Below are 13,902 nucleotides of genomic sequence, written 5' to 3'. Positions count from 1 at the left end.
GCCCCCCCCCCCCCCCCCCCCCCCCCCCCCCCCCCCCGCCCCCCCCCCCCCCCCCCCCGGCCGCCAATAGATAGATGTAAGAGGAACAAAACATACTTCTGCTCGGGCCATACGGCGTGTACGCCAGCGGCAAACTCTTCCGCCTGCTTGTAATCCGGCAACTTGCTCTCCATCCAAATAGCATCGCAGTACGGCGCATACGCAATGGCACGGTTGATCGCACAATCACACCCGCCCCTAAGACGATAGAAACCCTCCCTCGTGCGCGGCGCGTCCCAGTCGAAGTAGATATCCACGCCCGTGATCCCATGCGCAATGACGCGCGCCTCCGACAGGCTCTTGCCCTTGACCTGTTCTAGATAATTCTTTACCAGGTCCTTTTTATCCGGCAGCGAGGGTGCCGAGTTAATCGTGTCGGCAACAACTTCGTCGAAGCGTCTTAGGTTGGCTTGCTTCAGCCACGCGTCCTCGATGGCCTGTAGTTGCTCGCCCGTCTTGCCCGCGCGCTCCGCGGCGATCATCAGGTCGTTTAGGGGCTGCAGCTGCGGATTCGTGCTCCCGAGGATGAACGGGTGGTCCCGCGGGTCGATGTTCGTGGTGATGAGCGTTGCGGCCTCGGCGTCTGTGCGCGCGATGGCTACTAAGTCGGTGCCCATGATGTCGGCTTGCGCGCGGATCGCGACTAGGCGGTTGATGTGCTCGCTGATGGGCACAAGGACCTTGCCTGCCATATGCCCGCACTTCTTGGTGCCGGGCGCCTGATCTTCGATATGGATGCCGGCGGCGCCCTGCTCGATGAACAGCTTCGTTAGCTTCATGACGGCCGTTAGTCCACCATGACCCGTGTCAGCATCAGCAATGATGGGTCGTAGGTAGTCGATATTTGCCAGCTTCGCGCGCTCGGCTTTAGGTGCGCTTAAGCGTTCTTGTCGTTGCTTGCGGTCGTGAAATAGCTGCGCCATGAAGAGGTGCTTGACTTTGTTCGGGACGGTGGTCTTCTCCTTGTATTAGTATATAGACCTAGAACAGATATAAAGGGGTAAGAATGTCATGACTCACGTAAGGGTAATCTGCTAGATCAGGTCCAGGCTCGTCGGATGACGAAGCTGTTGATGATGATTGCCAACCCGAGACGTAGACGGTATCTAGATACTTGGCCATCTGCGTGACCATTGTAGGCTCTAAGCAGCCGTATGTGTAGCTGGCATCACGATTCTGGAAGCGACCCTCGAGGATCTTCCATAACTTCTTAGACTGTGCGTTGCTCGGGTATTCAATCTTAAGGTGACCTCTCTTGGAAACGATTTGCTCGGCTGTGAAAGGTCGCCTCGTGTATCTCCATCTCGGATCACTCCACCACTTCTTGACAGCCTCAATTTCTTGTAGGAACAGGTCGTCCTCGATGTTTGGGTCCACAGCCGGGTTGATCATGTTGTTTGACGCCATGATGGGCAAAGCAGGTCAACTATACTACAACAACAGGAGCTAGTGGTGATATATGATGTTAAGACTTTCCAATGTGATGTGCGGGGAGCCTCGGAACAAAGAGATTCTCTTCAAAGAGTCACTGTACGTATTTACTTGTTATCGAAGTACGTGGACTAGTTGATACAAGAACTAAAGCAAGGAGAAAGTTGCAATAAACTAGCAACGAATGATTAGGGGGTAAGACTACTATTAAAGGAAGAAGAAGATTCCGAGCTATGGTTACAAGTAAGCGAACCTATGGTAATAGTACATAACCTAACGCGAGAAACTCATCTGATCTGAGCTACGAAAGGGGAGTAACCGGCTTAGAACCATGACTCCCACGGATACGCATTCTCGGCAGCAATCGGTCAAGCGGCTATGGATGATTCCGTCATAGGGTGACTCCCACCAGCTACTGTACCGGTGACGCCAGGCCATTGGCCGCTACTCAACACTCTTTGACCGGGGCGCCTCGGAACGAGACAAAGCATATGGGCGGCCAGCAGTTAGAGCTTGCCTTAGACGTCTGAAAGGAAGACGCTACGGCTTCTCGGTTTAAGGGACGAGAGGGTCTCCAAGACATGTGGATGTGAGTCTGGTTTGCCGTGATTGGTCGAATTGCCGAAGATGGAGAACGATCCAGGTCGATCCATCGAGACACGAACCCCTAGTCCCCCGCAATTGGAGAGCCGGCCCCGGGTTTGGGGAGTTGGGTTTGGTATTTAGCATTTGATAATGACGTTGTCTAGTTTATGTACGAGTCGTCTCGATGAAAGATGAGAAATAAGCATCAGACCAACAAATATTTAATACAAAGAGTAATTCTAGTTTACCTGCCTTTTTTCAGTTCGTACGGAATCTTATAAATAGACCGGATAAATCCAATAATCTGTTCTGGAATATAGTATACTTGCGCAACTGAGCAAAACACTGGCATGTGAAGATCTATCTAATCGCCCCATCTAAGACAAAACTAGGATGGGAACTAGGATGGTTAACTAGCATAAAGAAGAACTAAGCTTACACTGTACAACACTATGTACTCTCCAGATAAAGCGAAGCCATCCCGTGCCCCGTTTACACCCGACCATATCTCCAGCCTCACCTTGCCCCGGACCTCGGCTGCGGAAGCTTAATTAAGAACTCCATCATCAAACCAAACTCCCTTATGACTCTTAAACCTTATAATAGTTACACGTGAAAGATTGACATGTTGATTCTCTTGAATTATCTCTTTCCGTCTTTAGTACTAGTTATATGTTTATGTTCTTATTCCTTCAAAGATAATACCTTTAACTATCTCTATCTGCTAGCTATACTTAAACTTCTTCAAACCTCTAAATTCTATAACACGAGTAAGCTTGCATACTATAGATCGCTCGTCAGGTCTATCGTTTAGAAAAGAAAAGAAAAACAAGTCTAATCACATGCTTCCTCAATAGGTAAAGGTACCTAGGTAAGAACAAAGCTGACATTATACATCCTTATTAATGATCTACCTAACCCGATGGACTGGTCCCTTAAAAACAGAAGCTTGGTCAAACAACTTCATCAGCGATCAACTTATCGTCAACTTCGCATAGCGTTACTAAATAGAACTTGCCTGCCTTAAAGATACTAACGTCAGATCAGCATACGCAATGCAACCTGTGTTCCTCTAACCCAGCCCAACCAATGCAAAAACAAGATGCATGCCTGTCCGCGACCGGTATGTCGACAATATTATCGACCGAGTATCAAAGATGCCGATGCAATGCCTAAGTACCGAACGAAAGAAATTGGCACCGCCGTCACCTATTTTCGTTCCGTGTAGCAATTATATTTCATGCTAGCTCTTGGAGTAGTTTCTCCTCTTTAATCTGCTGAGCCCTTTCGTATGTCTCGTAGGGTGTAAGCGTGCCTAGAGCTCTCTTCATCTCTGTGTTGATGAACTGTAAGCCGTAGACGTAGCTGGCGTTGACCCAGCCGAACCTAGATAGCGCAATAATGTAAGCGCGACTTTCAACTTCAAATGTGATTTATATCTTCAACTTACCCTTCTTTGGCGACACCCTTGAAATCGAGCCCCTGATTTCCATATTCGGCATCCACGCGGTGCGGATCGACCGGCCTCGTGACGTCGTACTTCTCCACGACAACGCCGTTGAAGTCAAAGAACGCCTTGGTAACCATAAATAGCCACTTGTATGCCAGCTTCTGTGCGAGGTCCGCGTAACCGTAGCGGTACAGCCCCGTCCAGGCCAGCATCTGCTGGGGCGCCCAGCCGTAAGGATAATCCCATTGCCGATTCGGACGCTCGAGGCTAACTGCACCGCGAGATTCTTCCGTTCCGGACAGGAGACCACCATAGGCTTCGAATTTGGGCACGGCACACTTGACCACCTTAGCCGCACGCTCGGGATCCGGGACGCCTGCCCAGAGAGGCCAGAACGTCGTGCACGACTCGTAGGTACGTTGCTCCTGCTTCACCGTGTCGTAGTCGAAGTACATACCTTTCTCCTCGTTCCAGCAGTACTTGTGGATAGCCGCACGTCGCCTCTTCCAGCGACGGTCCCAGGTGGCCGACGTCTCAATCTGGCCGGGTACCATGTCGCCAGCACACCATTCGGCTGGAATTTCTAGCTTATCGCCAAAGACGTTCCGGATGATGCGGGCGATATCCATCTCGTACTTGTATATCAACGAGTTAAGATCGATGGTCGCGAGGTTAGCGCAGACTTTTTCAAGTCTGTACGAGGTATCGTGACCCGACTCTCGTACTGCCCTGTCGTGAAGGAAATACTCGTCTAGTTCTGGCTCGTGAACCTCTTGATGGTTATAAGCTCTCACGAATTGTTCGAAAGTCATGTTATGTTTCTTAGCATAAGGCTCAAGGATATGAACAAAGTGGGAAGCCTCCGTCTCCGGTGGCACACCTAACCCTTCCGGCCGGTATCTTGACAAACCAGTCTTTGGATCCAAACGCGGTTCCGCCGTCCATACACAGTAGTACTCCTTGATTGCGGCAAGGAATGCCGTCCGAAGAAAATCAATCGCGCCAGGTTCGTGCTGAATTTTTTCGTAGACCCGAAGGGCCATATCTGTCAAGAAAGGTGGCTGTGATCGTAGTAGGTAGTACGATCTGGTTGCGTTGAGGATCTTGCCGTAGTGTTTAATACAGAAGCAGAAGTTCTGTACCATCGACTTCGCTAGGTACACCTTATCATTGACTAAAAGCCCGAGGGATTCCATATAGCTATCCCACCCGTATAATTCATTGAATCTTCCTCCTGGGACAACAAACGGAAGCCCGCGTAATGTTTTCTCTCCGGTTTTAGGATCATTAACTTCCTCCATAGCAACAGCGAGAAGGCCGGGCTTATCGTTCATGTCTCGGACCACTTCGGGGGTGATCTTCTCGGGAAGGTATAGAACGTCCAGTCGCATCTCTGGCCGCTCAGCAGCGAGCTTTTGATAATACTCATATTGCTCTGGGGCCCCTGGCGGGACATAGATGCGAGGTCGCGGGTCGGCTGTCCAATCCTTAGGATCTTTTGCCGCAATTTCGATGCTTGAAGCGTCGACACGACGGGTTAACCCCTCCCAGAATTGATTCTTGATAAGCCTCGACAGTCTGCTAACTGGATTCTCGTTAAGACGTCCAATATCAAGGATGATCCGCTTTCGCCCAAACTCTTTTGCCATATATAATTCTTGCAGGAGATTCGAAAGCATGTATGTGCCCCGGATATCAAATCGATTGTGGCCACCAGATGCAGCAGTTCGAAGAGCCATGACCTAGATATGACGCCTTAGAACCTATCACCGACGAGTAGTTCTTAGTAAAAGACTTACCTTCGGACCAGCGTCCTCGATCGTAATTTGCTTGTTGCCATCTGTATCTTCTTGCGCCTGTAAACTTTCTAGGGTATGGTCGACATCGACGAGGAATTGGCGGGAGTGTGGTCTGCTTGATTCATCTAGACGACAACATGAATTAGTTTCTTCCTATTTTCCTATTTTATTCCGTAAGGGTGATTTCGTACCATGACTGCCTCGTCTGTGTGGTTCGCGAAGTCCCATACGCTCAATCTCTTGGATGATGCCATTCTAAATGATCTTAGCCAGTGTTCCGAACGAATCTCGTGTGAAAATAAAATACGGTATGACGTACTTGAGAATATGTGCGATTGCGTTTGTGTGATCGATCGCCGTGCCGGGCATCAGAGGCGTAATACGTTCTCGCGTCATCGTAGACACCCCAATCGTCACTTCCGCGAATCCCGTCTCTGGCATCGCGTCGGGCTTTTGCGAAACCCGGAGTCAGTAAATCGGCCATGGCGAGTTGGTGATAGCAATTCGCAGGCGTTGTGGGAAATAAAAGGGGGTCAAGGAGAAAGGAGTCTTAAATGACGAGACACTCGCTCAATTGACGAGGGTGCTTTAAATGTGGCCGGTGGGGGTATTCCGGAGGTTTTCTTTTTTATCTCGTCGTAATCAACGGCCTGCTCTTCTCTTAAATAGGATAGAATTCCGTAACTATATGTCCCCGTGACCAGCGGTTTGGCCCAAGTAAGATTTGACGAGATGAAAGGGTCGAAATCGCGGGATTATATACTTGTACGTATTACGGCGCACGCGGGGGGGCGAGGGGATCGTGGGACGATTCTACAGTGAGTGGAAAAAAAAAACGTCCAATGCCGTTTTTACACCAAAACTCACCAATTTTTGATAGGTATAACTTGACATATTTATATAGAATTAATACTTGAAACTTGATAAACCTTTTAATAACTGGTAAAATATTATTTCTACTGATTTAGATTAATTCTTAAAATTGTCTAGGCGCGGGGATTTAATATGAAAGTGGTGGTATTATGAAAATTACTACTTTTATATGGGAAAAGGTAATATTTTCGACTTTTAAAAGGTTTATTTTTATAAAAGTACATATATCTTTACCAATTCATTTATGATAATTATAAAAATAATATATTTGTAAACCGTAAAACATCCTTTATTTAAAAAATATTTTTAATATTTTAATTACATATAAATATATTAAGAAAATAAGTATTAAACTTAAAAGGTTTTTTTAAAACATATTTTTTATATCTTTAAATTTTAAGCTTATCTTAACATTTAAAATTCTGAAAAAATATCTTAATTACTTTATATTAAATAAAGTAAATATTATATATTTTATCATATTTTTATACGTTGGTTTGGTTAAGTTATAGTATATTAAAGTTCATGTAATAAAATGTAAAAACCATTTTGGACGTTTTTAAATTCGCCCCACTGTAGGTAAAGCGTTGTTTGGTAGCCACCACGATCGGATCAATCACAGGTCCTTGCGCACGTCACCAGGAAAAAGAACATAAAACAATCAACTAGGACCGGGAGGGGAAGAAAACACTCAATAGGGGATTGTAAGAAGGTAAATATTGGAGAAGTATAACTAGGAGTTAGGATATAGAAGGGACTCTTATGTTAGAAGTGCGGGCAAAGTGCAAAGGGAGTAGGTTTATTCTCTCAGATAAGAAACGTTGGCAAGAACATTTAGCAGGGGTATGATGTCAGACGAGAGGTGTTAGAGTAGCCAAGTTACCTTAGACTAGATTGACCACATTACCAATATAAGGTTGCGGGAACGGTAGGTAAAACAATAGTCGGAGCTGCTTCATTTAGTTGACTAATTCAAGTCTTATATAAGCTTGCATCTGAATGAGCTTATCGATATCATATATAGGTATATATATATATTGAGTCAATAGAAACTATTCATTTCATAACACAAATATATTTCGATCCCGTTCGCCGGCTCTTAGAATTCAATCTCATTTCTGCCATTTTCCATTCATGTATTCGAATATCAGGGTCTTTTGACTAAGCTCAACCAGCTGCACAATGAAAGCATCGGCCCCGCTTGGGTTACAACCCCACCAAGTTAAAATATATTAACTTCCCTAGTATCCAATGGGGCAGTTATTTAAATCTTCCACGTCGGTAGTGTTCCGATTGTTTTTTAAGGTATACCCCATTTGTACGACGAGTAGAGTGACGATATTGCTACGGATGTTGGGATGGCATGTCTCACACGCCTAAACCCATCCTCAAAAAACTTATTCTAGTTTTCCATAAATAATGAATTACGAGAGAGGTATGGAACGGCTTGAGAAACCTCAGTTGAGACGGCCCGACAAACACTGGGGCACGCACGCATGATGTCACATGAAATAACAATGAGGTAAAACTAAAGAATCAATATTATATGGAATTAATTACCAAAAAAAAAAAAAAAAAAAAAAAAAAAGATTGCGAATACCCAGCGTTATCTCTGTAAGACCCATATATAGAATTCTACTTGCGTCCGACACCGCACTTCGCTTCTATTCTTTAGGCAAAAAAAAAATCTTAAAATTCATCAGAACATCGCCACTATATGACGCCATATCTTTTTTTTAATATTTTTTATCATTAGCGCCCTTGCAGATATTCCCACATTTACCGCCCTTGGAACTCTCGCAGCTTTTCGCGGCTCACCTTGTGGAGCTGAGTTGTGATGAGAAAACCTCGTTGTCTTTGACAGTTGTTCATGCAACTGAAACCCACCACATACCATACAATATACCATACAATATACCATACAATATTTAAGTTACCTTACTACACGAATCGAAATGTTTTATGTTATCTTAATTTATTGACCATTACTTTCGCGCCTTTTTATCACATACCAGCATACCAGCATACGTGGTATAGGGGAAAGGATGTGAGGAGGTGTTGTTGCCTTTTAGCGGTTGCCAAAGGATACGACTATATAAATATGTAAGAATTGGTAAGCATTAGGGTGTCAATACCTAAATTACCTAACCTACCAGGTAAATATTGAGCCGGCAACTTGGGGGCCTCTCTCATTAAATACTAGAAACCTTAGAAACCCTTCACGTTTGACAGGTAGTAACCTTAACCTTAACCTCAGACTCTTATATAGGTATATACATGGACATACACTATAAGTATCAAACGGCCTCGGTGGATTCACTCAACCTCGAGTTTATACCTATCCTTATACAATATCTTCTCTTACTCAAGTATTTTTATTAACGTCAAGACTCGGATCGGTTTCTAAAGCGGCGCCATTGGTGCTACTTTGCTAAAATAAGAACAGAGGGGCAATCCCGACCCTGGCTTGACATGCCCAGAGTTGAATGACAAACCAGTCTTCCTCATGATACCTACACAGCTGCATGCATGGAAGGTAGTATATGCGGCTGATGTGGCAAATGTTCTGATTGCGACTCTTACACCCCAAAACTTTGCTGAAGGGCCGAGAGCTGCATTCCGAGAGCTGCATATGAAGTTGAAGTCAACAGGTCAGCCCACAGAGCGGTTATCTAGCCAATAGCTAATACTCAATAGTCAATAGTCAATAGTCACTATCCACGGCTAGATAGGTATCTTACGTTCGGGTTTTGATTGAACGGTCAGTCCCATCTCAAGTCATGGATTATTCTCGCTCCTTCAACAGCTGCTTTAAAAGGCTATTGTGCTAAAACATCAATAGATTTAATCTTGAATCCAGCCACAGCATCCCAGTGGGTTCAATATTACTTTTACCATATCTCTCCGCCAGCCCTGGCCGATACACCAAACAATAGTTAAGTCTTCAGCTTCTCAGTTTCGTGATACCTGCACCCTCCTCCTTCGTCCTTGGCCCGCTTGTGGCACGCAATAGATAATGCTGTGGACAATAAGGCCCTCAGCCCTGCGTCGATAATTCCCAAGAGGTAGCCAATAAGCTGGAAACTCGAAAGCTAGCAACTAAGCAACCGAGCCGAAGAAAGAAGTTCGCTCCCAAATCTGTACATACACCCGGGCCATCATGTCCGGTCTTCTCAACTGCTCGTGATTATCGCCCCTGCTCGATATGATGCAGGCTTACTTTCAGTGAGCGCGCATTCTTCCATCATCGGTGTCGTGCGAATTGGTCGGCCGGTCTCGAGCCTCAAACTATCGAGTCTAGGCTCTAACGAATATAACGCCCTTGCAGCCAGCTCCGTTCTTATTGCTACCCACTATATGTTTTCCAACTATCGCACGCACACATGAACCCGTATTACCATCGATACGGGGTTGCACATTGACCTTCCAAGTGGGGAATTTTCTGACAAGTTCAAACACCAATAGCCTCCCCCGTTTTATCATATAGTGCGTCTGGTGGCTTCGGGCTTGGCTCAGCTCTCCAATATGTCGTGTCAGTCTTGTCGTTATCATCAACGGGCTTCAAGTAATACCCAGCAAATGCTAGCCGCACTGTTGGACTAGAGGCAATGTCCATTGTATCTTATGAGATTCCGTGTTTTACTAGAAAAAGCGTTGTGCCCAACGCACAATAGAATTGAAGAGTACCGTGTGTTTTATCGTTTTCTCTTGGATACGTCGCTCCTTACAGGTTTCAGTGCCCTTCTTATTATACTTTTAGGAAGTTAAAAAAAGGTCCATGCTATAGTCATTTCACATCTAATAATCTATCGCCGCTGAGGATAGTAGCCGTTGCCTTTCCCTACTGAGGCATGCGAGATGAACCCCCCCGGGACGTATACCGCTCCTGGTCATACTAAGGGGGAAAGATGGGAAGATGATTATAGCGAGAGGTCAGCCCTGAGGCGGAACGATGCTGGCCCAAGCAACTCAAAATCCAATATCCCGTTAGCAAATTTGTCTACCGGTTTAGATCCAGGGATAGCAACACCTAAACCCCCTTATCGAACATCACAAACATCACCACTGTCGCTATCCATATTCGAAAGTCCTGCAATTGATTATGCGAGTTCACAAAACAATCTAGAAAGCGGTCATGGTTTCAAATCAGATATCATGTGCAGTTGGTTATATCAACAACAATTGGAAAAGCAATACGCCACCGGCCTGATGCCCGGGGAAGGCGTCGTGATAAAGAGGAGCAAGAAAAATTTTGCGTGCTATCCGCCAGATCTTCGAGACGTGCCCTACGGCTTGTTTCAAATGGCGATGGAGCTGAATGTTCGAGTTAGTAAGCCCCTCGAACGTTGAAATAAATAAGAAGCTAACATGTCTATAGTGTGCCATGACAGTCAATACAAGGGTCATCACTGTCATGCTTACCTCGAAACGGACGACGCAAGACTATATCCCACTTCCTGATGGTCTCCGCTTACAGGTTCTCCCCTGCATGCGTGACCTGCCGCAGTGTCAGAAGCATCATTTTGCTGCATTCATCGATGATCTCAAGATTCTCGTCATCTGGGACGATAACCCGAAGAAACTTATGGCTAGGGCAGAGGCCTTAGAAGCAGAGCTGATGAAAGTTATTTGGGGTTCTGGAGAAAATGATGACGAACAAGACGAAGGAGGAGAAGAGAAGGGCGAAAAGAGTCAAGCTGCTGAAGTAAATATAGCAGCGGTAGACTTAGAGGATGAAGGCAAGGAGGAGCCGAGGCCAACCAAGCTTAGCAGTTCGGGCATTGTAGCCGTGACGGTGGCTCTCTGCATAAGTTGCATGGGCCTTGGACTAAGGGCTTTGGCATTCGAAATTCAAACTGATGGCTCGTTTACTCGACTAGCACTTATTGCCGCCATTCCGGTCGAAACGTGGGTGGCCTTTTTCTTTTTTCAGTCGCTAATCACGAACCTTTTCCAAATAATGGGACCGATATCTGCTGTCGACAAGAACTCGAGGTTCTACTCCGGAAAGCCTCCAATGCGGCTTAGACGAGAGGTCAACAACCTGCCTCATGTAACCATTCAGATGCCCGTGTACAAAGAAGGCCTGAAGGCAGTTATCGGACCCTCAATCCAATCGCTCAAAAAATGCATCTCGACATACGCGTTACAAGGCGGTTCTGCTAGCATTTTCATAAACGACGACGGCATGCAGCTAATTTCCGAAGAGGATGCCTGTGCTCGACAGGAGTTCTATGAGGAGAACAATATCGGCTGGGTCGCTCGACCGGGGCACAATCCGAAGCCAGACGATGGTAGTCAACCCTTTCTTAGGCGGGGAAAATTCAAAAAGGCATCAAATATGAACTACGCTCTGATGGTAAGTAATCGCGTGGAAGATAAGCTAGTTCAAATACCCAGATCCCCGGATTGGACCGAGACTGATGAACAGGCTGTGTATAACCATTGCCTCTCTGAAGTCTTACGGGAAGATCAGGGCCGCACTTGGGCCGAGGGCAATGTCCGCATGGGCGACTACATCCTGATAGTCGACTCAGATACCCGTGTGCCAGCGGACTGCTTGTTAGATGCTGTTAGCGAGATGGAGAAGTCTCCTCAGGTAGCAATACTTCAATTCACATCTGGAGTCATGCAAGTCTCGCCGTCTTTTTTCGAGGGAGGGTAAGTTCGTCACTCATATATATACACATACACGCACTAACACGACCACAGGGTCAAATGGTTCACGAATCTTATCTATTCAGCTATCACTTTTGTAGTAGCAAATGGTGACGCTTGCCCCTTTGTGGGCCACAACGCCATGCTACGATGGTCTGCCATCCAGGATGCCACCGTGTACCAAGACGAAGACGGCTATGAAAAATACTGGTCTGAGACCCATGTGTCCGAAGACTTTGAAATGTCTCTTAAGCTCCAGTGTGCCGGGTATGAGCTCAGGTTCGCGTCTTATACCGGAGATGGCTTTCAGGAGGGCGTCTCCCTAACGGTATACGACGAATTAGCACGATGGGAGAAATACGCATACGGCTGCAATGAATTGTTGTTTCACCCCATAAAGTCTTGGTTCAAGCTAGGTCCCGTCACGCCTCTATTTCGAAAATTTATATTCTCCGGTATACACTTGCCTAAGAAGATGACTATTTGCGCCTACATCGGCACGTACTATGCCATTGGAGCCTGTTGGATATTAACCCTCATGAACTATTTGCTGTCGGGATGGTTCTTTGGGTTTTACGACAAGTTCTATATAGACTCCTTTGCCATATACATCTCGGTCATTGTAGTCTTTACGGGGCTTGGAAACTTCTCACTAGCTATCTTGAGGTATCGCCTGAACGAGATGTCGCTCCTGGGGGCCTGTGAGTTTTATACTACACGCATGATTATCTAAAGATGAGAGACTGATTTTGAACATGTATGTCTAGTCTGGAACAACATCAAATGGATCCCGCTGATGACTATCTTCTTGGGCGGCTTATCTCTACACGTCTCGCAGGCGCTGCTATGCCATTTCTTTAGCGTCGACATGGTCTGGGGCGCAACAGCCAAAGAAGTCGAAGAAGTCAATTTTCTCGAAGAGATACCGCGATTGCTCAGGCGTTTTAAGGGCACCTTCGTCTGGTGCATCCTCATGACCGCACTTATCATATGCGGCTATTTCGTGTTCCCTGGCCAATGGAGAATCGTGCACTTAGCGTCGATCTGGCCGCTCGCTTGGACCGTCGGCTGCCATTTTTTGCTACCCGTTGTGCTGAATCCGGCACTCATGGTATTTTCATGGTGAATTGTATATGGAGGTTTAATGGTGTGGAAATGAGCATATAGTATATATGTATATGATAATAAGTAGGTATAGGCAGTTCCTAGCTTACTGGATAGAGTGGAGGGAAAGGTATATTATCGGTAGTTTGAGGAGCATTGAAGAGCGTTGAGAACTTGAGATGGACGACCTGATTTACATACATTCCCTTCTTGGTGGTAACCTTAGGTAAAACCCCTTAGATTCTATCGTCACGCGCCTACACGCGAACAAGGGCGGCGCCCATAATTATTACTAATAATATTCTTGGGAAGCTGAGACCGGCTTGGCATTGAAAACAGAAACATGGAACTTATGAGATCTATCATCGCTGTCTGACTACTGTTTTATTAGAATAGCGTCAAAAAAGATACCCAATACCAGCTACCACAGTATGGTTCATGCCTTTGGACGGCATTCCGCCCATCCAGCATATGAATGACAGATGACGAATAACGAAAATTGAAGATTGGAATAAGGGGGGAATTATGTCGGTGTAAGTATGAGCTCCTATTAAAAAAGGGGGGGAAGGTAACGGAAGATCCGGCACGTTTAAGATAAGCGGTAGCTATTCGTCCGTTCTGTCTTTGTATTCGTGAGCGGTGTGCAACATTAGATGTACCTAGGCAGGTACTGCAGTATATACTACAAAATATTAACATCGGTGAAAAACTAGAATATGTAGGCCGTTGAGGTCTCACGATAGCTGCAGGACACGTGAACGTTTAACATGAAGGAAGAGGGTCTTCAAACGCGACTGAAGGAGCGATCTAAACCTAAAGGGTAAGGAATTACAGGTTCTGCCCCTGATGACTGCGCTGAGTTCTTAGATGGCGTGCTATAATACAGTTAGGCTTGTTAGGTAAAGGGCGGATCATAGCCTCCCCCCGTTGCGATGCTAGCGTCTCGTAGCGCTGATCAATGCG

At 46.0% G+C, this 13,902-nt stretch overlaps 3 protein-coding genes across 3 annotated transcripts in view; 1 reads left to right on the top strand and 2 right to left on the bottom strand.

Annotated features, from left to right (window-relative positions):
* The window catches only part of F4817DRAFT_41997 (isocitrate lyase), a 2,623-nt gene extending 888 nt beyond the window's left edge, over positions 1-1,735 (bottom strand). Inside the window, exons 1-2 of the mRNA XM_049307439.1 lie at positions 1,060-1,735; positions 97-995 (exon numbers count right to left, since the gene is read on the bottom strand). Of these exons, the coding sequence (XP_049160841.1) occupies positions 97-995; positions 1,060-1,446 (1,286 nt within the window). The 5' untranslated portion in view covers positions 1,447-1,735. The remainder of the gene's footprint in view (positions 1-96; positions 996-1,059) is intronic.
* Positions 1,736-2,677: 942 nt separating this feature from the next.
* Positions 2,678-6,318, bottom strand: F4817DRAFT_331835 (glycoside hydrolase family 37 protein). Its single transcript, XM_049302573.1, has 5 exons — positions 5,624-6,318; positions 5,496-5,559; positions 5,305-5,429; positions 3,506-5,247; positions 2,678-3,441 (listed from the first exon to the last, which is right to left on the bottom strand). The coding sequence occupies exons 1-5, from the start codon at positions 5,786-5,788 to the stop codon at positions 3,294-3,296; spliced, it is 2,244 nt and encodes a 747-aa protein (XP_049160840.1). The 5' UTR covers positions 5,789-6,318; the 3' UTR covers positions 2,678-3,293.
* A 3,717-nt stretch (positions 6,319-10,035) lies between these two features.
* On the top strand, positions 10,036-12,961 carry F4817DRAFT_314043 (glycosyl transferase family group 2-domain-containing protein; the record flags this gene model as incomplete). The annotated part of the gene is made up of 4 exons (XM_049300342.1): positions 10,036-10,503; positions 10,556-11,838; positions 11,890-12,536; positions 12,603-12,961. 4 exons carry the CDS (start codon positions 10,036-10,038, stop codon positions 12,959-12,961), a joined length of 2,757 nt encoding a protein of 918 aa, XP_049160839.1.
* Positions 12,962-13,902: the final 941 nt, after the last annotated feature.

The sequence above is a fragment of the Daldinia loculata genome (assembly GCF_022478755.1).
Source record: "Daldinia loculata strain CBS 113971 unplaced genomic scaffold F4817scaffold_13, whole genome shotgun sequence".
Classification (NCBI taxonomy): Eukaryota; Fungi; Ascomycota; class Sordariomycetes; order Xylariales; family Hypoxylaceae; genus Daldinia; species Daldinia loculata.
This window is presented reverse-complemented; position numbering and strand designations above follow the sequence as displayed.

What these genes read in the sequence shown, in the direction of transcription:
- F4817DRAFT_331835 (XM_049302573.1), bottom strand. Translation starts at nt 5,788, where the DNA reads ATGGCCGATTTACTGACTCCGGGTTTCGCAAAAGCCCGACGCGATGCC. An exon ending in GCAATCGCACATATTCTCAA is followed by an intron (nt 5,560 to 5,623) that starts GTACGTCATACC and finishes AAGATCATTTAG; the next exon opens with AATGGCATCATCCAAGAGAT. An exon ending in ACACAGACGAGGCAGTCATG is followed by an intron (nt 5,430 to 5,495) that starts GTACGAAATCAC and finishes GTTGTCGTCTAG; the next exon opens with ATGAATCAAGCAGACCACAC.